The sequence below is a fragment of the Rattus norvegicus genome, chromosome 15 (assembly GCF_021556685.1).
Source record: "Rattus norvegicus strain SHRSP/BbbUtx chromosome 15, alternate assembly SHRSP_T2T, whole genome shotgun sequence".
NCBI lineage: Eukaryota > Metazoa > Chordata > Mammalia > Rodentia > Muridae > Rattus > Rattus norvegicus.
Genome location: NC_141548.1, coordinates 40866585 through 40889985, shown reverse-complemented (window position 1 = coordinate 40889985; position 23401 = coordinate 40866585). Strand labels below are relative to the sequence as shown.

At 43.0% G+C, this 23401-nt stretch overlaps 1 protein-coding gene and 1 long non-coding RNA gene across 2 annotated transcripts; both read right to left on the bottom strand.

Moving 5' to 3' along the window:
* Nucleotides 1–12620: 12620 nt before the first annotated feature.
* Defb47 (defensin beta 47) lies at nt 12621–16696 on the bottom strand. The gene is given in 2 exon segments (NM_001037526.2): nt 12621–14323; nt 16612–16696. Coding segments are annotated over 2 exon segments (240 nt in total). The 5' UTR covers nt 16670–16696; the 3' UTR covers nt 12621–14141.
* A 2786-nt stretch (nt 16697–19482) lies between these two features.
* On the bottom strand, nt 19483–22145 carry LOC148000996 (uncharacterized). The gene is made up of 3 exons (XR_015638858.1): nt 21912–22145; nt 20049–20244; nt 19483–19964 (listed from the first exon to the last, which is right to left on the bottom strand). It is a non-coding gene; the product is annotated as an uncharacterized LOC148000996 (long non-coding RNA).
* Nucleotides 22146–23401: the final 1256 nt, after the last annotated feature.

Genomic DNA, 23401 nt, shown 5'->3' with positions numbered 1-23401 from the left:
CCATTTACAGAGGCAAGCTATTCCCCTCATTCCCTGATAATGGGAAGAGACACCCTTGACATCATGCTGCTGTCAGTGTTTTGGGGAATAGACATTCAGATTCAAAACTGTATATAGGCTAGTGAGATGTATGTGTGTGGGGGTGGGGGAGAGCTTCAACTATCATTTTAATAACCGAATGAGGTCAACTAACTTCTATACTAAAAAAAATCTTAGTAACGTAAATCATTCACACTTCCCAGCTGTAAAGTTACACAGGAAGAACTGAGATGTTATAAAGCACACAGAGGCACACGGCACAAAAGCAAATGGAAGGGGAACGCGAGTATAATTCTGAGTAAATGACCTACCTACTGGGCTCCGATGAGACAAACATAGTGTATTCTAGAGTAGTCTGAGGGGCCCAGGGAAGGTTTACAGAAGGCAGAGGCACCCCAACTTTGAAAACTATGAAACATGTCCGTATCCTTTATAGCAATCTTTATTTTTTTTTTTTTGGTTCTTTTTTTTTTTTCGGAGCTGGGGACCGAACCCAGGGCCTTGCACTTCCTAGGTAAGCGCTCTACCACTGAGCTAAATCCCCAACTATAGCAATCTTTATAACTTTACATTTTTTTAAAAAGTGTTTCTGTACAGGAATGTGCACATGAGTGTCTGTGCCTGAAGAGGTCAGAAGAGAGTGACAGTTCCCCTGGAATTGGAGTTACAGGTGGTTGTTAACAATCTAATGTGGATCCTGGGAACTGAACTCAAATGCTCAACTGTTAAGCTGTCTCTCCCACCCCACAATCTTCGTACCTTCCAGATGGATTCATTCCAAGCTGGGAACTTTCTATCACTAAAATGGGAATTATTTTTCTGCCAATGCCTGCTAGGGTGTTCCTCCTGTTTAGGGATTTCGGTGGATGGAACATGTAGTTATGTTTTTGCTGTAGGTTCATGTCAAATGTTGAGACTTTGAAGATGCCATCGTTAGGACGATGAATGAACAGAGACCTGGGAATATGACTGGAGGTCCTGAAAGAAGATGGATGTATTCTAGACTAAGAGGACAAGTGAGGGAAAGGAATTCTCTAGGGGTGTGGTGTGTCTGTCTCTAAGCCCAGGTTCAGGTCTTCCCTCCTCTAAGTTATGAAACAGAGGCACCTGGGCCCCCACTTTTCTAGAATTCTAGAAGCTCAAAGGGTAACCTATGTGATGGTCCTTGTATGTGCTACTTAGTGACAACTCTTGCATCCACTCAGGGGAATCTGGCTTGGGTTTGTCCCATCATTGATCAGGAGTCCAGAATTTACTGATTGTCATCTCCTATCTGCAAACCCTTGGTCTTTTTGAAGCACAGTTTACATAGAAAAGTGATAAAAATTTATGAGAAGAAATAGGAGTCCTTTTTTGGAACACTGAAAGCAGGGTTTTTAGTGACTTTGAGACATTTTCAATTGATATATGTTTCCCTGTGTGGTAGATCTGGGATGAGGTGGTGTTGCCTGGATGCGCAGGAACACTGTGTGATGCCCAGCTGCTAACTGCCATCACAGACATCAAAGGACTAGTTCTGTTCTATTCAGGCTATAGACTGGTGAGCACCAGGGTATTGCCAAATCACCTGGGGCCTCTGTGAGGACAGATAGAATCGCCAGTGCCTTTCCTCGAAGGTCAAAGAGTTATCAGCCATTAGGCACATGTTGTTACAGCAGAAGGGAAAAGAAAAAAACTTACTATCAGATAGTAAATTTGGTCTAGGAATCATGGGTTTTGTTGAGTATACCTTGTCCGAAAGACACTAGTCAGGCAATACATAATTAACACCCCATTTCTACGCAACAGTTTAGAAAATTCACATCAGTTTCTTTTAGATGCAACCTTTCTAAATTAAGGGTTTCTTTACTTAGGACTAAGTAACCTTACTTTAAATACCCTGAAAACCCTTAAAAAAGAAAACACAGCCCTTTGGACCCAAAACTTGCCCAGAGAGAGCTGGTCTACCAGGAGTGTTCTCACTCCTCAGCCCTCAGGTGAGACCCCACTTTCACTCCACCAATTGTCCAAAGAGGGACCTTCAAGGAGTTCACAGAGCACAGGAACTGTGGAACAGCCTGGGACAGGATCCTTACAATCTCCTTCTGGTCTTCATCTGCACCCATAGCAAAGGCTGTCCCACAGCCCTCTGGACCCAAAGCCTGCCAGGAGAGAGCTAGTCTCCCAGGAATGCACTCACTCTTAAGATCACAGACTCACAGGCTCACAGGCCCACAGGAGATACAAGCTCCAGTCAGAGACAGCAAGACCAACTAACATCAGAGATAACCAGATAGCAAGAGGCAAGCACAGGAACCTAAGCAACAGAAACCACAACTACATGGCATCATCAGAACCCAGTTCTTCCATCACAACAAGTACTGGATTGCACTGGAAAAGCAAGATTTGGATTTAAAATCACATCTCATGATGATGATAGAGGACTTTAAGAAGGACATAAATAACTCCCTTAAAGAAATACAGGAGAGCACAGGTAAACATGTAGAAGTCCTTAGATAAGAAACACAAAAATCCCTTAAAGAATTACAAGAAAACACAAGCAAACAGGACAAAGAATTGAACAAAACCATCCAGAATCTAAATGTGGAAATAGAAACAATAAAGAAATCACAAAGAGAGACAACCCTGGAGATAGAAAACCCGGGGAAAAAATAAGGAGTCATAGATGCAAGCACCACCAACAGAATACAAGAGATTGAAGAGAAAATCTCAGGGGTAGAAGATACCATAGAAAACATTGACACTATAGTAAACAAAAAAGCAAAATGCAGAAACCTCCTAACCCAAAACATCCAGAAAATCCAGGACACAATAACAAGACCAAACCTAGGGAAAATAGGTATAGAAGAGAGTGAAAATTCCCAACTTAAAGGGTCAGTAAATATCTTCAACAAAATTATAGAAGAAAATTTTCCTAAGAATCAACAAAACCAGGAGTTGGTTCTTCGAGAAAATCCACAAGATAGATAAATCCTTTGCCGTACTAACCAGACGGCACAGAGATAGTATCCAAATTAACAAAATCAGAAATGAAAAGGGAGATATAACAACAGAAACTGAGGAAATTAAAAAAAATTATTAGATCCTACTACAAACACCTATAGTCAACAAAACTGGAAAATCCTGATGAAATGTATAATTTTCTAGACAGATAGTAGGTACCAAAGTTAAATCAGGATCAGATAAACCATCTAAACAGTCCCATAATCCCTAAAGAAATAGAATCAGTCATTAAAAGTCTTCCAGTCAAAAAAAGTCCAGGAACAGAGGGGTTTAGTGCAGAAGTCTATCAGACCTTCAAAGAAGACCTAATACCAATACTCTTCAAACTATTCCACAAAATAGAAACAGAAGGAACACTACCCAATTCATCTTTTGAAGTCATAATTATGTTTATACCAAAACCACACAAAGACCCAACAAAGAAAGAGAACTTAAGACCAATTTTCCTCATGACTATTGATGCAAAAATACTCAATAAAATTCTTACAAACCTAATCCAAGAATACATCAAAATGATCATTCACCATGATTAAGTAGGCTTCATCCCAAGGATGCAAGGATGGTTCAATATATGGAAATCCAACATAATCCACTATGTAAATAAATTGAAAAAAAAAACCCCACACGATTATCTCATTAGATGCTGAGAAAGCATTTGATAAAATTCAATACCCCTTCATGATAAAAGTCTTGCAAAGATCAGAAATTCAAGGTCCATACCTAAATATAGTAAAAGCAAAATACAGCAAACAAGTAGCCAACATCAAACTAAATGGAGAGAAACGTGAAGCAATGCCACTAAAATCAGGGACTAGACAAGGCTGCCCACTCTCTCCCTACCTATTCAATATAGTACTTGAAGAAGTCCTAGCCAGAACAATTAGACAGCCAAAAGAAGTCAAAGGAATACAAATGGGAAAGAAAGAAGTCAAAGAATGATATGATATACAGATGATATGATAGTATACTTAAGTAACCCCAAAAATTCCACCATAGAACTCCGAAACCTGACAAACAACTTCAGCAAAGTAGCTGGATATAAAATTAACTCAAACAAATCACTAGCCTTCAAAGGACACTGACTGAGAAAGAAATTAGGGAAACAACACCCTTCACAATAATCACAAATAACATAAAATACCTCGGTGTGACTCTAACCAAGCAAGTGAAAGATCTGTATGACAAGAACATCAAGTCTCTGAAGAAAGAAATCAAAGAAGATCTCAGAAAATGGAAGGACATCTCATGCTCATGGATTGGCAGGATTAATATGGTGAAAATAGTCATCTTGCCAAAAGCAATCTACAGATTCAATACAATCCCCATCAAAATTCCAACTCATAGAGTTGGAATTCTTCATAGAGTTAGAAAAAGCAATTTGCAAGTTTATTTGGAATAACAAAAAACCCAGGATAGTGAAAACTATTCTCAACAATGAACTTCTAGGGGAATCACCATCCCTGACCTCAAGCTATATTATAGAGCAATCTTGATAAAAAAAAAACTGCATGGTATTGGTACAGAGACAGACAGGTAGATCAATGGAATAGAAGTGAAGACCTATGGTCACTTGATCTTTGACAAAGGAGCTAAAACTATCCAATGGAAAAAAGACAGAATTTAAAAAAAAATGGTTTGACTGAAGGTCAGTACGTAGAAGAATGTAAACCGACCCATTCTTACCTCCTTGTACAAAGCTCAAGTCCAAGTGGATCAAAGACCTCCACATAAAACTAGATACATTCAAACTAATAGAAGAGAAAGTGGGGAAGCACCTCAAACACATAGGCACAGGGGAAAACTTCCTGAACAAAACACCAATGGTTTATCCTCTAAGATCAAAAATCAACAAATAAAACCTCATAAAATTGCAAAGCTTCTATAAGGCAAAGGACACTGTCATTAGGACAAAACAGCAGTCAGTAGATTTGGAAAAGATCTTTACTAATACTACATTCAATAGAGGGCTGATATCTAATATATACAAAGAACTCAAGAAGTTAGACTCCAGAGAATCAAATAAACATATTAAAAATGGGGTACAGAGCTAAACAAAGAATTAACTTAGGAATATCCAATGGCCAAGAAAGCGCCTAAAGAAATGTTCAACATCCTTAGTTATCAGGGAAATGCAAATCAAAACAACCTCAAGATCCCACCTCACACCAATCAGAATTGCTAAGATAAAAAACTTAGGTGACAGCAGAAGTTGGTGAGGAAGTAGAGAAAGAGGAACACTCCTCCATTGTTGATAGGATTGCAAGCTGCTACAACTTGCTGGAAATCAGTCTGAAGGTTCCTCAGATAATTGAACATAGTACTACCTGAGAACCCATCTATACCACTCCTGGGCATATACCCAAAAGATGCTCTAACATATAACAAGGACACATGCTCCACTGTGTTCATAGCAGCCTTATTTATAATAGCCCGAAGCTGGAAAGAACCCAGATGGACTTCAACAGAGGAATGGATACAGAAAACGTGGTACATCTACACAATGGAGTAATATACAGCTATTAAAAACAATGTCTTCATGAAATTCTTAGGCAAATGGATGGAACTTGAAAATATCATCCTCAGTGAGGTAACCTAATCACAAAAGAACACACATAGTATGCACTCACTGATAAGTGGATATTAGCTCAAAAGCTTGGAATACCCAAGATACAATTCACAAACCACATGAAGCTCAAGAAGAAGGAAGACCAAAATGTGAATGTTTCAGACCTTCTTAGAAAGGGGAACAAAAATACTCACAGGAGGAGATATGGAGACAAAGTGTGGAGCAGAGACTGAAAGCCCATCCAGAGACTGCCGCACATGGGTGTGCATATACAGCCACCAAACCCAGACAATATTGTGGATGACAAGAAGTGCTTGCTGGCAGGAGCCTGATATGGATGTGTCCTGAGAGGCTCTGTCAGAGCCTTACTAATACAGATGAGGATGCTTGCACCTAACCATTAGACTGAGCGCAGGGACCGCAGTGAGGAGTTAGAGAAAGAACAGGAGGAGTTGAAGCTGTTTGCAACCCCATAGGAAGAACAACGATATCAACCAACCAGAACCCCAGAGCTCCCGGAGACTAAACCACCAACCAAAAAACACACATGGAGGAACCTATGACTCCAGCCGCATATGTAGCAGAGGATGGCATTGTCTGGTATCAGTAGGAGGAGAAGCCCTTGGTCCCGGGGAATCCCAGGGTGCTGAGGTAGGAGTGGGTGGGTGGGAGTGGTAGCATCTTTATAGAAGTAGGGGGAGGGAGAGAACTTATGGGAGAGGGGGGAAAGGGGCTAACATTTGAAATGTAAATACATAAAATATTCAATAAAAAATAAATGAAAAAATCAATAAGTATAAACATAAGAATAAATAAGAAAAAAGAAAAAGAAAACATAAAATTATTTATCTCTTCTTATTTTAATTCTCCCTGACCCTAAGCCCACCCCCCCATCCCCACTTTGCTTTGGGAAAATAAATGTCTTTGTGCTCTGGGTTAATGTATTTCACTCCTTACCCCATGGATTTCAGTAGCTTTCCTTCCGTTCTCATTGAGTACTCTGTTAAATTACTAGTAACTAAAAATACTAAGTAATTCTTATATGTACAAACAGACATAGATGTGTGAACTTATGCATCCTCACTGTTTGTTTATTTTTGAGAGACAGTCTCACTATGTAGCCCTGATTGGCTTGGAACTCACCTCACAGGGAATCACCTGCTTCTACCTCCTCAGAGCTGGGATTAAAGGCGTCTATCAGCACACCTAGTCTACTCCATATTTTCTTTCTCACTATTTTTTCCATTAATTTATTTATTCACTTTACATCTGCATTGCAGCCCTCCCTCCTCTACTGCCAGTCCCACCCTCACGAATCCCTCCCCATCACCCCTCCTCTTCTCCTCAGAGAAAGGGACCCCCCTCCCCCGTTGAGTACCTCCCCATCCTGGGACATCAAGTAACAGCAGGACTAAGAAGCATATCCTCTCCCACTGAGGCCCACCAAGGCAGTCCAGCTAGGGGTAGGGGATCCAATGGCAGGCAACCCATGTAAAGACACATCTACTACAAATGGGGGGGGGACCTAGATCCCGCTCCTGCATGCTCTTTGGTTGGTGGTTCAGTCTCTGTGAGCTCCCATGGGCCCAGGTTAGTTGACTTTGCAGTCTTCATGTGGTGTCCTTGACCCTTCCAGCTTCCTCAGTCCTTCCACAACTCCTCCACAAGACTCCTCAGAGCTCCATTTAAAGTTGTGGTCTCTGCATCTGTTTTTACCTACTGCTGTATGAAACCTCTCAGGAGACAGTTATGCAAGGCTCCTGTCTGCAAGCATAGCAGAGTATTATTAAGTGTCAGGTTGGTTCCCTCCCATGGGATGATGGGTCCCCAGTTGAGTCAGTCATTGTTTGGCCATTCCTTCAATCTCTGCTCCATCATTATCCCTGTAAATCTTGTAGGTAGAACAAATTTTGCGTGGGTGGCTTGATGTCCCCCTCCCTTCATTGGAAGTCATGCCTTGCTACAGGAAGTGGCCACTTCAGTCTCCATATCCCCCATTGCTGGGAGTCTCAGCTAGGGTCATGCCCCTAGGCTACAGGGAGCCTCTTCCAACCCAGTTCTCTGGCTAGTTCCAGAGATTTCCCCCACCAATTTCACTCTCTCTTTCGACCCTTTCCCAACTCCCTCTCCCCACACCCAATCCCCATCCCTGTTCCCCTCCTCACCTCCTTTAAATAGTATGTTTTTGTTTGAACACCAGGAAACAAATAAGATTCTCAACATAATAGTATGTATATTATGTCACTCTAAATTAAAAAGTCCTTACTATTTTGATTTATTTATTTATTTTTTTGGTCACATCTCTCCCTTTCATGATCTTGTAGTGTTTTGAATGAGAATGACTTCCATAGGTCCATATATTTAAATACCTGTTCCCAGTTAGTGGAACGGTTTAGAAAGGATTAGGAGGTGTGGTCTTGCTGGAAGAGATATGTCACTGGGGTGTGACACACACCAGGCTCTTGCTTTTCCCTCCCTCCGTCCCTCCCTCCCTATCCTCTCCTCCTCCTCCTCCTCCTCTTCCTCTTCCTCCTCCTCTTCTTCTTCTTCTTCCTCCTCACTCTCTCTCTTTCTCTCTCTCTCTCTCTCTCTCTCTCTCTCTCTCTCTCTCTCGCTCTCGCTCTCGCTCTCGCTCTCTCTCTCTCTCTCCCTGCCTCCTGTGGATCAGAAGTGAACTGTCAGCTACTGTTCCAAAACCACCATTCCTGCCTCCCTGTCACTATGCTCCCTGCTATGAGGGCTGTGAACACTCTGAAACCATATACAAACTTCTGATTGAATGTTTCCTTTTATAAGTTGCCTTGGTCATGATGTTTCATGACGGTGAACATTTCTCTATCCCATTCTGTCTGTATAACACTTTGAAATTATGGTCACTGCTGCACACTGATTGTACAGGAGCCATGCTAATCTTCGCACAAGTCCAATTTTAGTATATGTGCTGCCAAAGCAAACAATGCACACCAGTTACACTAATTATGTTCCACTGTAACCTTTCCAACGTGCACATATCATACGTGAATCACGCCCAGTCTCCTTTCAGAATAGTGTAAACACACTGCTACAGAATAGGCTTCATGGATATTCCACCATATCTTTATTTGTTCTTATTGTGTGTTTGTACCTTCACTATTTGATGTTGTAAAGTTACTCAAGGGAACCTTGTCGTATTTCTGTTGAGGGTTTGTCCTTCACTGTCTATTGTAGTGCTAAGTGCTGGTTTCCAAGACCTGGCACTTAGCCCCTGGGACCCAGGTTAATTCTGATTGGTGAATGAAGATGCCTACAGCTAATAGCTAGGCAGAAGAGACATAGGTGGGGTTGAGGTTTCTTGGACGTGGAGGGAGAAAGAAGAAGGAAAGAGAAGCCATCATGGAATAGAAGAACAGGAGAGGAGAAAGAAAAGCTGCTGTGGGCTAAGGGCCAAGAGAATTAGAGCTAAGAGCAACCCAAAGCAAACATAGTGAGTAATAATGGGTTATTGGTAGGAAGGTGCATTCTAACAGCATGGATGGTGGGCAGCTGCCCAGCTATTGTGCTGCCTAAGGCGTACGTAAAAATATAAAGGCTGTGGGTGTCTTTTATCTGGGAACATAAATAGTCTAAGGATGGAAGGAACCCCACACTGGGATTTATAATACTTGTTACTATGTATATCCACCAATTTCTGATCCAATTTTCTTACCATATGGATCCTGGTGTTGCAAATAACCTTCATGTGTATGGAGGGTTGAAAGTGTACTGGGCTTGGGTCAGGTGGTGTGTGAACAAATGTCTATTCAGCCAAATAGAGCATGGATATTAGACCATCAAGATGATATCCCTCAGTTTTTGCTTGGTGAAACAATTAATTTACTGCGGGTTCCTCACAACAGCATGAGTGAGGCTTTGCTAATAGGCACTTTGATGATTCAGATGGAGATGCATCCCAGGAGCCTCCCCGGCACTTGAGTGAAGGGAACCACCGAGTTGGCCTGGCTTAGCTACCTTTGGGGGCATCTTCATAGGTTCATAGGTTTTTCAGGTTAGAGTCCACGACTCTTGGGACACAACGTGCTCTCCCTCAGGCAGAGAAGCATTCAGCCCTCTTTGTGTTTCTCTATGTTCCCTTAGAAGTCAAGGAAGCATGGGAGCTTGACAGGACAGTTGGTCTTAGACGTGAATCTGATACGGCCTGTATAGCTTGCTGTGGGCCTCTGTGCCGGAGGTTTTCCACGGAGATCTCTGGTCCAGCTAGGTTGGCGGGTACAGAAGAAAGGAGGAGAACTTGGGCAGGTGTTGTTCTGCCTCGGTTTCAGGCTGGGCTCTCCCTCAGGCAGAGAAGACGAACTAGCCAGTGAGGCATGCAGGAGGGCTTCTGGCAGTGATTTTGGGAGTGCAGATCTCTTCCCCAGGCGGTGTTAGAGCTCTTATGACAGAAGTTCTCAGAGGATGGAGTGATTCTTGCACACCTTTAATTCTGAACACGACCCTTAAATATAGGTTTTTTGGGGATGGGTCAGACCTCATTTACATAATCAGGGGCGTGGTCCCGTCTCTATGATTGATCTGTCTCTATGTGACCTGTGGTTATGTCCTCACCTGTGGAGGAGGGACTTGGGGCATTGCTCTGTGTGACTTGGTCTGTCTCAAACCTCTCTGCAGGGGTTTGTGGGGGGCTGCAGCTAGTGACACCCTGATCTGGGAGGCTGGGAATGTGCCTGTCGACCCTTTTAGGGTCCCAGGGGATTCAACCTGTCTGGACCAGGAATCAGGGTACCTTTCACAACTCGCAGCCCCACAGCTTGCAAACATTGTATCCTGGCAACTACAACTGTACTGATTTTGGCAATTGCCATTCTGTCCTGTTTCTGATAGAGGTGTATAAAGTCTGCTTGCTCTCAGTGAAGTTGTCACAGTCTTAGTTGAGCTGCGGCCTCTCCAACCTGAGCCTGATTTAATACCTTAAGGCCATATCCTTATGGTGACCTTGGCCCTGTGCAGAGGCTTACAGGTGAGGACTCATGAACCAAAGGTTCCTTGACCAACATACAGACGTCTCCATTGAGGAATCTCCTCTGCCCCAGTAATCATTTAGTGCTTAGGAGCCTCATGGATCTTGTGACTTTCTGAACTTCCTGAGTCTTTCAGGTATTGTAAGAGCTGTGTGTCTTTATGAGTCCCCCTCTTCTGTCTAGGATGAAATGTTTGCGTTCTGAGGAAGTGGGTAGACACTACACCTGGATGCACAGGCCGCATGTCCCTAGCCATTACAGACTGTGTCAAGCTAAAAATTAACACTAATCACCATACGGCCTAACCATGTTTATGTTTACTTTGTGTAACTGGGTACTCCAGCAGTGCGTGTATAGATAACTGTTGTCTCCTCTTATTGAATTGATCCGTTTATCCCTTCTTCTTCTATCCTCCCACTCTCAGTTTTGGATTTAAAATTTCTTTTAGCTGACGGAGTGTAGCTATATCTGCTTACGCCTTTTTTCTACTTGCATGGGATCTCTCTTTCCAGCCCTTCACTTTAGTGCTCCTATGCTTTTAACTGATGCAGTAGGCAAGGAAGGTGCACTCTCCAAAGGTCAGCACTGGAAGGCAGCAGTGAGCACCAGGGGTGGGGAGGGAGCTCAGTCCCCGATCACAGGGTCAAACCTCTTGGTTCCTCAGGCTTGAGGGGACACAGGATTCCACTGTGCTGGGCACCTGCCGCTGTATTGCAGGGCGCTGCACAGTCTTGGGTTCTGCCTGGTGGGTCTATATAGGTTTGTGGGGCTACAGATTTGGAGCAAGTATGATGGAATCCCAAAGATGCTCGTACACTGAAATTCCCAAGGGAGAATGGATCCTCACAGTGACTGCTGCAGACAGCACTGTGGTGTCTCAGCTGAGTGGGGGGTGGGGCAAGGCAACTCTTGTAAAGGCAAACATTTAATCGGTGCCTACTTACACTTTCAGAGGTTCAGTCCACATCATCTTGGTGGGAAGCATGGCAGAACGAAGACAGACATGGCGCTAGAGAAGGAGCTGAGAATTCCATATCCAGATCTTCAGGCAGCGGGAAGTTTCCTGAGGCAGAGCTACTGTGAGGATTCCAGGCCTTCTAATTTGGCCTTCCAGCCTGTTCCATTCACCTAGCTCCGTGCTAGGCTTTATAATAGGGCTCTGGGGATCTAACCTCAGGTCTTGTTAGTGTGGTGGGCACTTTACCAAATGAGTCATCTCCTGGGCTTCCTCGGTTTGTCAGTTTCCATTCCTTATCTAACCCTTTGCTCTGATGAAATGTGAAGACCACAGGAGACTCCATACTGACTGAATGAACTAAAGCTTCCCAGCTCATCCGAAGGATCTTTGTGATGAAGAATCAAAACTGAATACTCAAGTTCTCAGTTATTTAATCAAAAACTTTGGATCCCAGTGTGGAAAAGAGAATTTAATTTCAGGCATTAATTTATTTGGATTTTGATGTCTTTAGAGAGATTTGTTCTTTGAGTTTTGGCTTCAGACTTCTCCCTAGACATTTGGCAAGGAGGAGCTGGAGAGCAACTCCGTGGCTCAGAGCTCTTGCCGTTCTTCTACCAAGAACTCAAGTTTGGTTCCTAGGCTCCATGTCAGACAGTTCACGACCGCTCGCAACTTCAGCTTTAAGGAATCTGATGCCCTCTTTTTACCTCTGCAGACACCCACACACGCTAGTACACACACACACACACACACACACACACACACACACACACACACACTCACACACCACCACCACCAACAACAACAACACCAACAACAACCTCTCCTTGGCCTGTATTGGCATCCCTCCAACTGATGAGATTACAAGAGAATTCAGTGAAGCAAAGCTCTCTGCCTGAAGGAACCAGAAAGTTGTCTACCTAGAAATAAACACATGACCCATAAAGGAAGAAGATGCATTTAAAAGATGCTAATGGGTGATTTTTGTCAAATTTGGGTCCAAATCTGGAAACAAGAGGAATGGATTTTGTCTTGGTTAACACCATGTCCAAAAGCAATCTGGGGAGGAAAGCGTTTATTTTGGTTTGCAGCTTGTAGTCTGCAGGCAGCTGGGTAGGAACTCAATGACGGGAGTGGAGCAGAAGCAATGGAGGAACACTACTTCCTGGCTAACTCAGCCTGCTTGCTTATGCAACCCAGGTGAAAGGGGGTGTCACCACCCACAGTGATCTGGACCCTCCCACCTCAGTCACTAATCAAGATGTCCCACAGGCTTGCCCTATCGCCAGTTCTACAGAGGTTATTTTCTCAATCAAGATATGACTGGATTTGTGTCAAGTTGACAAAAGCCAACCAGCCCAGATTTTATGTACCCAAAGCAGTGCACAGAGTATAAAAGGGTGTCCTTATGTGTCAGAACTGGGTATATGCACAGAAATGTTGAGAGTCCGTCAGTGAACAAAGACATGTCTTTTTTGTGGAAGATAAAAAGGGGTTGGCTCTGGATAGTGGGGATTCTTCATATCTTTGGCTGATTTTGTTAATAAATTTCATGTGCCCACCGATTTTTTAAGCTGTCATAGTTATAAAGAGCACACACTCACCAATCACAGCAGTATTCACTTTGGCGTATTTATGATATATCTGATCGGTTCATAGTTGTTAGACCTATGTAACCATTATCATTATGCAAAACCATGTGTGCTGTTGTATATTCTAGCCTAAAAGATGTTGTCATGTTTTAAAATTTCACAGGTAAATTACTTTTTTATGTTAATGAATGTAAGGAAATTTTAAAGTTATTTTCTTCCAGAATTATACTTCAGGAATTTTTTTCTTTTTATCTTTTGCGATAGACATTAAAGAAATATAATTGTTTTAGATTTTTAAGAATTTGGATTATGTCATTTGAAGTTGTGTTTGGGAGAAGGAATAAGGACCGTAGCCTAACTCTCAGGTCACTGGCAATAAGGTCACGTGATTGATAGACTTCTACCCATATGCTCCAAGTGATCTCAGTAAAAATTATATTTATTTTTAGTGTTTTGAGTCAGGGCTAATCAAGTGCCCTGTTTCTGAGCTTCACTCTCAGCCCAGAAAAATGCTACGCTTCCAGAAGCCAATGAAAGAGATGAAATGCAGACATGCCCAAGGTGGACGAGCAAACATTATCTACTTCATATTCATTATTTTACACGTTTAAAGTTTCACTTTGATCCTTTAATTGGATGCTCATTTTGCTTAAATATTTTCAGGGTATAAGATTCTTCTTGTACATTTTCTTCTAGTTATTATTATTAAATTTAGAGGTGACAGTATTGCTATGATAAATCTCAAATAATTTCTTAAACCCTGTTTTAATTGAACAGAGGTGTCCCAGTACACCCTAAAGCAGCCAGGGGTCCCCCCTCAGTTCTTTTAGCTAGCTTCTGGTAGATTTTTAAAAGGCTTGCAGCAACCAGGAAGTTTGGACTCAGGATATTTATTTCCAGGCAAGAGAAAAGGTGAGTGTAGGTGAGCAGAAGTCTACAACGTTTGTCCACATTTTCTGGAGTTTGAAAGGCTTATCATGTTCTTCCCTCTAAGGAGACTTTCCTTTGGGAACAGGCGTTGGGTAGGGATCAAACACCCACCATCTCCTACAACATTTCTTCTCGTCGTTACATACGCCAATGGTGTCATCTGTGGATGTGCACGATACGTCTTTGCATACCCCTTTTAACAGAATACACTGCTTTTCCCCAGGGACAACGCCAGCCTTTCCTACACAGGAAGAAATTAGACAACACTGTTAACTCACTTTCAAAGTACTGCAAATGCGCACACAGCCACAGTCCTAGAGAATGGCTCTGGAATGGGAGGCACGATATTGTCTACACAGGGAGATCAAATACTTACACAGAAATAATGCCTTTTTTATTATTATTTTTTGGCCAATGGGGGGAGGGGTTAAGCGTTTGAGATAGGATACACCTTGGAGTGAGCACGGTAACTTATGAAGTTTCAGAGATGTGGTCCTCGTCCTGGCAGCACACTTGGAATGTGTGGAGGTGTTTACCATGCTGGAAAAGCTGGCTTTTTGGAACTTCAGTGGACAAGCAATGTTTGGCTCAGTTTCCTCTCTAGTGAATCACCCTGGACTGAAGCATGATACATCTACCCAGAAGCAGTTTCAACAGCAGGACTTCGCCCATGCTCATAGCATCCTCATAAGATACAGATGCTCTCATCCCCAACATTCTTTGTAGAAAATCAGTCCATTCTGCTGCTTCTGAGTCATCTCCCCCACTTCAAAACTGTGTAAGAAACGTGCTTATTCAATTACTCCATGCCTTTTGTGTCTACATGCTTGGAGAGACATCTCGGAGTGGAAGGTTTTCCTCAAGTATGTCCACATGTTTCCTTAGTCTGTTTGGCTGTTGGGGAGAGCATAGCTAAGGCTATGTGTCCGTGCCTTTCCAGCACCAGGAAGCTTCATTAGTTCCACTGGTGATGACGGCCAGTGTTACAGAACAACATGCTTCTGCTTCTGGTCCCCAGTAGAAGTGGACTCGGTGGTTTTAAAAACAAAGCCCATGATATCAGGAGGGAGGGAAAAAAGTGGGGGAACTGAAGATTGGAAAGAGGGGTTAGGCGGTGGGTTTGATCAAGACACATTTTATGTGTGTATTAAATTCTCAAGCAATAAAAAGATGCAATAAAAGTAAGATTCTTTGATCTTTTCCTGTCTTAATTTCCTGGGTTCACAAGAGACCTGGCCATGTGAAGCTCTCCCCTCCACTGAGGACCTGCAGGACTTTGACTTACTCTGTCCTCACAGTATAACCCATTTGGGAGGAGCAAAGGAAGGAGGAGCTTGCTCTGGAGGCGTCTGGGATCCTGACTTGCAATGCAGGCCTCTCTCTGATTTCCCTGAGAGCTCTGCAGGAGGCTAGCTCTCTCCTCATCCTAACCAGCCTCTCACTTACCATAAGGCCCAACCTCTTAACATTTTTAAGAGCTAGAGATGAAGTTTAAGAATTCATCCATAAGACTTATTCATCAAATGGTTTAACTGAATTTTTATATCGAACTCTCCTGTCCTTTTCCGCCATACCTCCCGGGTCTGATAACCATCACTGTAGTATCTATTCCGAGTTTGATTATTTTAAGTCCTTGTATAAGTGAAATAACATAACCTGTTTTATTCAGATCCTTAGTAGCACCCCGGTCTTTCAATTTTGTCATACATGGAAAAATCTATCTCCGTAGCTTCCCCAATACCCAGTCAAGAGGCTCGGCTTCTGCTACCTAATGTGGAAGGCATGGCCGCTAGTGTGCCTTCAGATAGTTACTGTCATATTTTACCTCACAGGTTCCTGCGAGTCTGCCCACCGCAGCCAAGCTTTCTGACCACAGCTGGGAAATGAATGGAGGATCAGACCATCTCCTTTGTGAGAGCGCAGCACTGTACCAGGTAGATAATGAGGATGCTCATAAATTAGACTCAAATTCACCAGTGGGAGCCTTAGGCTGTGCTTAAAAGAATCTCAGAGATGGGGAGGGGGGGGCGGAGAGATAGCTCAGCAGTTAAGAGCACTGACTGCTCTAGCAGAGGTCCTGAGTTCAAATCCCAGAAACCACATGGTGGCTCACAACCATCTGTAATGGGATCAGATGCCCTCTTCTGCCATCTAAAATAAATAAATAAATAAATAAATAAACAAATAAACAAATAAATAAATAAATAAGTAAATAAATAAATAAATCTTTAAAAATAATCTCAGAGATGAACCAAGAAGGGCTCTCTCAGTGAGGACAGAGCGCAGTTTGAGATATGTGGGCACCCTGCAGGTGGTGGGTGATGCTTTTACTACTCCAGTCCTCTGCTCCCTGAGGTATATCCAGCAAACCCCTTTTCTTCCAAAATGTAGTGGGGAAAGGGTTTTATAGGCTTTGCATGGAACATTCAAGAGAGGGCTAATGTGGTTTGCATGTATGGGGGACAAAACACAAGTGTGCACCCCAGTAGAGCTCCTACGAAGTCCTTCAGAAGTTATTTCCCAGCTTACCTCTCGGCATCATCATCACTAAGAGGAAGAGGGCAGACAGGAAGGAGTGGGATCTCATGGTTGAGTGGCCAGCAATGTGGAAGGTGGTCAGAGCTGGTGGCGCACTGAGCTTTTATTCACTTCTGGGGGCCTGTGGCTCCTCCTGGTCAGTGAAGCTTAACATGCAAAGAAGTAAAAACTGCTTTTGTGGGAGTATTTCCAAACCTTAGAGTTTCTAAATTTTGTGACAAATTAACCGAACAATAGAGAACCAGATGGTTAATGGTTTCCGTCTCTTTCCTATGTGTTCTCAGTTCCACCAGTGGTCAGAACCTTCAGCCAATTCTCTTTTTTTTTGAAAACACAATTCATGATTGAATTTTTTACATGGCATACAATAGTTATGCCTGTTTGTGGAGAGCAGTGTTGCGATCAGCTCCGTGTATGCAACATGTAATGGTCAAATTAGAGTAAATGGCAACTCTCTGCCATCAAACATGATCGAGCACTTCTCCCCTAGTGTTCTGAACTGTATAAACATTATGCATCCTTTTCTTTTCTTTTCTTTTTTGTTCTTTTTTTCGGAGCTGGGGACCGAACCCAGGGCCTTGCGCTTCCCAGGCAAGCGCTCTACCACTGAGCTAAATCCCCAACCCCTATGCATCCTTTTCTAATAACCCACTGAGTTCCCTTTGTGCTGCCTTGTGTGCTCAGGGTGTGAGTTTGTCCACTAGAGCATGGTTCACCTACCAGGGCCATGCCTTTGAAGAAAACCAACTCTTCCTCCCCCAGAAGTTGTCAACTGTCCATAGCGTCTCAGATGTGGGGTGCTTGTGAGCCCCTTTGTGTTGAAATATTGGCTTGATCTGGTGCAGGTCTTATGCAGGCAGATCCCAGATGCTGTGAGTTCCTGAGGGCAGTTACTGTCATGTCCAGAAGAGATTGTTTTGCCCTGCTGTCCTCTCACCTCTGTCTCATAGAATCTTTCCTTCTTTTCTTCAGTGCTTCCTGAGCATGGTGTGTGTGTGTGTGTGTGTGTGTGTGTGTGTGTGTGTGTGTGTGTGAGAGAGAGAGAGAGAGAGAGAGAGAGAGAGAGAGAGAGAGAGAGAGAGAGAGATACAGGTGTCTTGTTTGTGGCTAACATTCTATAGTTAGTTTTCTTCACACTTTGACCAGTTATGAGCTTAAGTCCTCTCTGATCTATGGGTAGAGAGCTGCACATTTAGAGGACAATACGATCAATACCTTGGAAGTTTCATCAAATCATAGCAGTAGGTTTACTAATAGAACCTATGAGCTTCCCAACTACGAGACCTTGGCCAGATTTACAGCACTGCATGCATTTCCTTCTTAAGAGTGGGCTTTAAATTGGAGCAGAAAACTATTGATAACCTGATAATGTTCTTAATACTATTTTGCCTATGGTCATGTCTTGCAACTACAACAAAAGATACAACAAAAAGATACATAAAGTTGGGAGTAGGTAAGAAGGGGAGGGGTAGAGAGGAGAGGTGGATCTGGGAGGACTTAGAGGGAGGATGAATATGATTGTATTTTAATATGTGTATGACATTCTCACAAATCAAACGCCCATCTTAGAAGTATTGCATGCTGAAGCTTCTCTCCCTTCACTGGCACTGTATCTTGGCACCTTTCTCCTCATTCTCACGTCTCCCATCCCTGCTCCAGCTGATGGCCAGTCCACCCTCCTCTCATTATCAGATTCTTTAAGCTTCCCTAATGAGTGAGGACACACTGCATTTGCATTTCACTGCCTGGTTGGTTTCAGTTCATGTATTTTCTGACTCTACCCATGTTGTCACAGATGAAAGCGATGTTCAAGAGCTTCATGAGAGAAGAGCTCAGTAGAATAAGTTGCCAGTGTAGGGGAGTGTCTACATCACGGAGAGAAGCACATAGAGTGGGATGATGTTATGTTTGTTTCCTCTGCTTGGTTTCACAGAACACTGTAATTGATCTTCCACTCAACACACATTCCTGACAACAGTAGAATTCCGTCCATTTTAAATGACTGTGCCACTGTACTGTACTTGTGATCTGGATATCACATTTTCTCCATCCCTCCAAAGACAGGGAATTAGATGTGCTCCGTTTCCTTCCTAATGTGAATCATTTCCAATAAACATTGGAGTGTAGATACTGATCTTGAAAATTCCAGTCGTGCGATTGATGGATCCTGTGGTTCTGTTGGTAACTCTGAGCAGCCTCTACTCTGCTCCCTCTCCTGACTGTACTGATCTCTATCCCTGCTGGCTTTGTGTGTGTTCATCTTCATATCACTGGTTTTATAATTTTTTTCCTTTGTGATAATAACCACCCAACTGGGGTGACAGGATGCCTTTATTATGTGCACAATTTGCATTTTCTGGGCACTTAGAATTTTTCCCATAAACTTCTTGACTATTTGTGTGCTTTCTTTTGAGAAAGGTCTATTCAAATAATCTTGTCTTTGTAAGAAAATTAGATTTTTCTCACTGTATATTGAGCTCCCCATATACTCTGAACATCACTTCCTCAGATAAATGGTGTGCAAACATCTTCTCCCATTCAGTAGTTTGTCCCTTGGTTCTGCTGATTGTTTCCTCTCAAGAGAAGGATGCTTTATAGCTTGGTCTTATCCATTTGTATATTTTCACTTTGATGCCCTTGCTTCTGGGTGTGATAAAAACAAACCAAACAAATAAAGAAACAAACAAAAGCATGTCTATTGAGCTTGTTAAATCCTCCATCAGTCTCTCCCAGTAGTTTACTGCTTCTGAGCCAGCGTTCAGGTTGTTGTTCACCCTCAGTAGCTGATGGAGGTCATTCCATCGGTGTGTGTGTGTGTGTGTGTGTGTGTGTGTGTGTGTGTCACTCCCCAGATCCACTCTGCATTATCTTAGCCCCACAGCATTAAATTGATTTAATTCTTTGTGGTTCATACTGAAAATTTACTTCATTGATGAGTAGAACAAACACTCACACCATAGCCTGTTTTTTATTTAGAATGTAAACTGGGAAATACTTTTAAGGGTACAAATTGAAGGGACCATTAAAAAATGGTCCTTCGAAGTGTTGAATACTAAGTAGAAGCTGATTCAAATCTGAATTGATTCATTCTTGGGCTTTGTGGCTCCCCATTAAGCCAACTACTGTAAATGCAGGTTCCCTTTGGATTAGACTGTCCCATGGTAGCAAGAAAGTTCACCACAGCATGGAAGGAAGGCCGAGGGAGACGGCCACTGTGCTGAGTCACCGAGCGTCTCTCCATCTCAGTGTCAAGCTTCGTACCACAGTGTCATCTGGTGATGAGTCACTCAAGGGCACTCAGAGCCAGGGTTGGTTTTGGCATACAGAGAGAATGCAGGAAATGGCTGAGAAGCAATGGCTTGAGCTATAGTTATTTCCAGTCGCAGCACACGGCGGGGGACAATTGCTGTCCCCTTCAGTTCACATACCTTGTAATGTTTAGGTGTGCAGCTGAATATAGAGAACATGGAAATCCTGAGATTCACAGAACTTCATTTGTAATATGTCGTGTAGACTCTGATGTAACATTAGGTGACTTTGTAAAATGTCTCTTTTGCTCCTAAACCTTGTACATTGCACAGTGTGGATCCCGTCATTTCCATGTCCTTGGGGTGCAAACAGAATCTATACACAGAACAAATTCACAAATGTTTGCATGACAATGAGAAAATGAATCAGGGCAGCAGTGGTGGGAATGTAGTTCAGTGGCTAGCGTGCTTGCATACATAGCATGCATGAGGGTCTGAGCCCAGCACCACAGGCATTTGATAGTACATGCTGGAATCCCAGCGTTTGGGAGACAGAGGCAGGAAGGTCACAAGCTCAATGCCATCCCTGGCTAAGTAGCCAGTTCAAGGGCTACAAGAAACCCTGTTTTATTAAAAACAAAAACAAAAACAAACCAAAATGATAAACCCACAAACCAATACCTCAAAAAACTGAACAGCTTTTCCAAAATCAAGTTTTTTTAAGTAAAGCTTTTTGAGATATGGTCTCATGTAACAGCCAAAGTTGAGAAGTGTATGACTTTATGGGGATCAGAGGTCAGCATGTGATTTTGTTCTTTGAGTATTTGCTTTCCGACAGTATCCTCTGCAAGAGAACTGCCGGTAGGGGACAAACTGTCTCTTCAGTTCCTGGAATGGAGTTTTGATTTTTTGTTTTCCTGACAGATGAAAAGACTGAACACTGAGCTGGAGAGGTGGCTCAGTGGTTAAGAGGTTCCAGAGGTCCTGAGTTCATAGTATCTATAATGCTAAACCTTTTCTTTTTTTTACAAAAATCTCCATTTTCTTCCCACTTTCATCTTGCCCTCTCTCTTTTCCATATCATATTTTCCAAAGCATAGTTGGAATTGGGCTAAAAGCCTTCCCACACTCCCCCAGCATGAAGCACTATGAACACACACACACACACACACACACACACACACACACACACACACACACAATCTTTCTTTGTACATACAAAGCACGCAGCCAAGGTAACTGAGACAAAGGGCCAGTTTCTGACTCTACCCGATCCAGAGGTCCTACAGACACCAATGTGGATGAGAATGGATTTCTTCTGCTGTAAAGCACAAGGCTACTTATTATCTCTTGGCTCTACATAGTTAGGAATTCTAGATTTCCTGATTTGTTTTCTTTGCCAGGTTAAAGCCAGGAGCCTATATATGTTACTCCAAGCAAAGTGCCATTTCAGATGGTTCATGCTGAATGCAGATATACTCTCTTGTTCCCACATCTCAGTTCTTTAACAGCCTAGGTGTTGAAAGGAAGAGGGAAGCCAGGACCTGGGCTGAAGCCTTCAGGCACAGGACTGAGACCAAGGAAGCAGGCACTTTCCAGCAATGGGTTGGGGATATTGTAAGCTGCAGTCTCACATGTGGTCCCAAGGCCACAAGTCCCACCAGTCCTCCCACCTGGACCTGTAGAGCTCTTAGGTCAGTGGTCAAGATAAGTAACTTCTCTGCTGAGTAAACAGAGTTCTGAAGATATTTATGAGAAATATCCCAGTTTTTAAATTATCCAGATCTAGGAATGCTTTGGTAACTTTGTCCAATTAAATTCACACTTACAATGGGATAAAAAGTGTTGCAAACACTTGGAACACCCCTGACTTCATTTTCTCTAAGCTACAGTTGTAGTGGAGACAACTGACCATGGGCCTTGTAGATTTCTTGTGAGAGTGCCTTTGGGGGCCATAGGTGAGAGTGGCTAGCCTTTAAAGATGTCCCCACAACATGTCTGACATCCTCCTCTTACCTAAGCACCTGCAGAGTTTATTGTTACCTGGTAGAACTTGACTCATAAAGAAGACAGTGTCAAAGCCGAGGACAGATCTTCATGGTGGCCTTGCGCTCAGGAGGCAGTGAAGATGACTTGTGGCTTGCTGGCATCATGCGATGCCTTTGTCTGGACAATGAGTGTCCCTCTGTACCTCATTAGGGATGTTCATGGCAGTGATCTGTAGAGTGATCTGCATGGGAAGACTAAAGGGTCTTTGTTCTCTTGGTTACTGGATTCACCAAGGATGAGGTTGCACGCACAGTTTTGATCAGGAAACCTTGTTAAATAGGAACATGGTCTCCAAACATTTTGGCTATAGATGGAAGTTGGTGACCATACAGTCATCTATATTAGGTTACAGTGGGTTAGGCTCCTGGGGAGCCTGCTGGCTTACTACGTGACTGAATATTTGGCTAGGAACCATTTCCCAGAATTATTAGACTTGGTAATGATTAATCGCATACCCAGTTCTTGGTTTGAACTTCCATAGGGCTTTGCTCATCCTGGAGACTTATCCTATGGCATGTAGATTTGCCTCCGACTCTGAGCTGTGAACTTTTTGACTTGAGGAAGGTGTTGAGTGGTTATCTATTCTGAGGGCTTCCATCAGCGGAAGTACCGAAATGCCACTGTGTGAGAGGGAGAGCAGGAATCCTGGATTTGAGTTCTAAGTCTCTAGATCAGCTAGTGTCTTGAGGTATGGGCATAGGCAGGGGGAAAATGCCTTCTTTAAACACCAACACTACCTCCATAGCACCTGATCTCTTGATTCTAAACATCAGGGGCTTCTTAGACACAGCTGTGCAGGAAATTGAGCGAGTTGGTTTAAAAGGCACTTAGCTGTAGTCTAAGAAGGTCGATATTTTTAGGATTGATTAGAAATTCTGGGGGCCAATGAGAGGGCTCAGTATGAACACGCAGAGGAGCCCTCTGATCTGCCAAGGGATAGTGCATTGCATCGGAAGACATTGGAGTTATTTTGCAACCTTATCAATTGGTAACCTCAAAATCTGCTTAAGCAGAAAAAGGAACAGGCTGAATCTGAAACCCGGAGGAAAGATATCCCCCACACAGAGCAATAATCCCAGAACAGGACATGTGGTTCCTCCATATCTCAGTGGTGAAGTGTCCCTGACTCGTTCTTATGTGGTCAACCAGAGGGCGAAAACTCCGTGAGACTCTCTTTACCAACAGGATATTCTTTGGTCTGAATAGCATGAAACTGGAAAGAAGTGCGGTGGGGGAGGGGAGGAAATGAAGGAGGGTAACAAATGTTTGAAAACTGAACAACATGTTTCCAAATAATATAGCCAAAAAGAAATTTATAATGGAAATTAATTTTTTGAATGGAATATAAATGAAACCAAAGTGTATGACTTTTCCAGAATGTATCCGAGTCCGTGTGAAGAGGGGTGTGTATAGCCTCCAATGCTGATGATAGACCACAAGGAAGTACAGATTTCTGAGAGAAACAGTAAACCATGCTTGAGGCA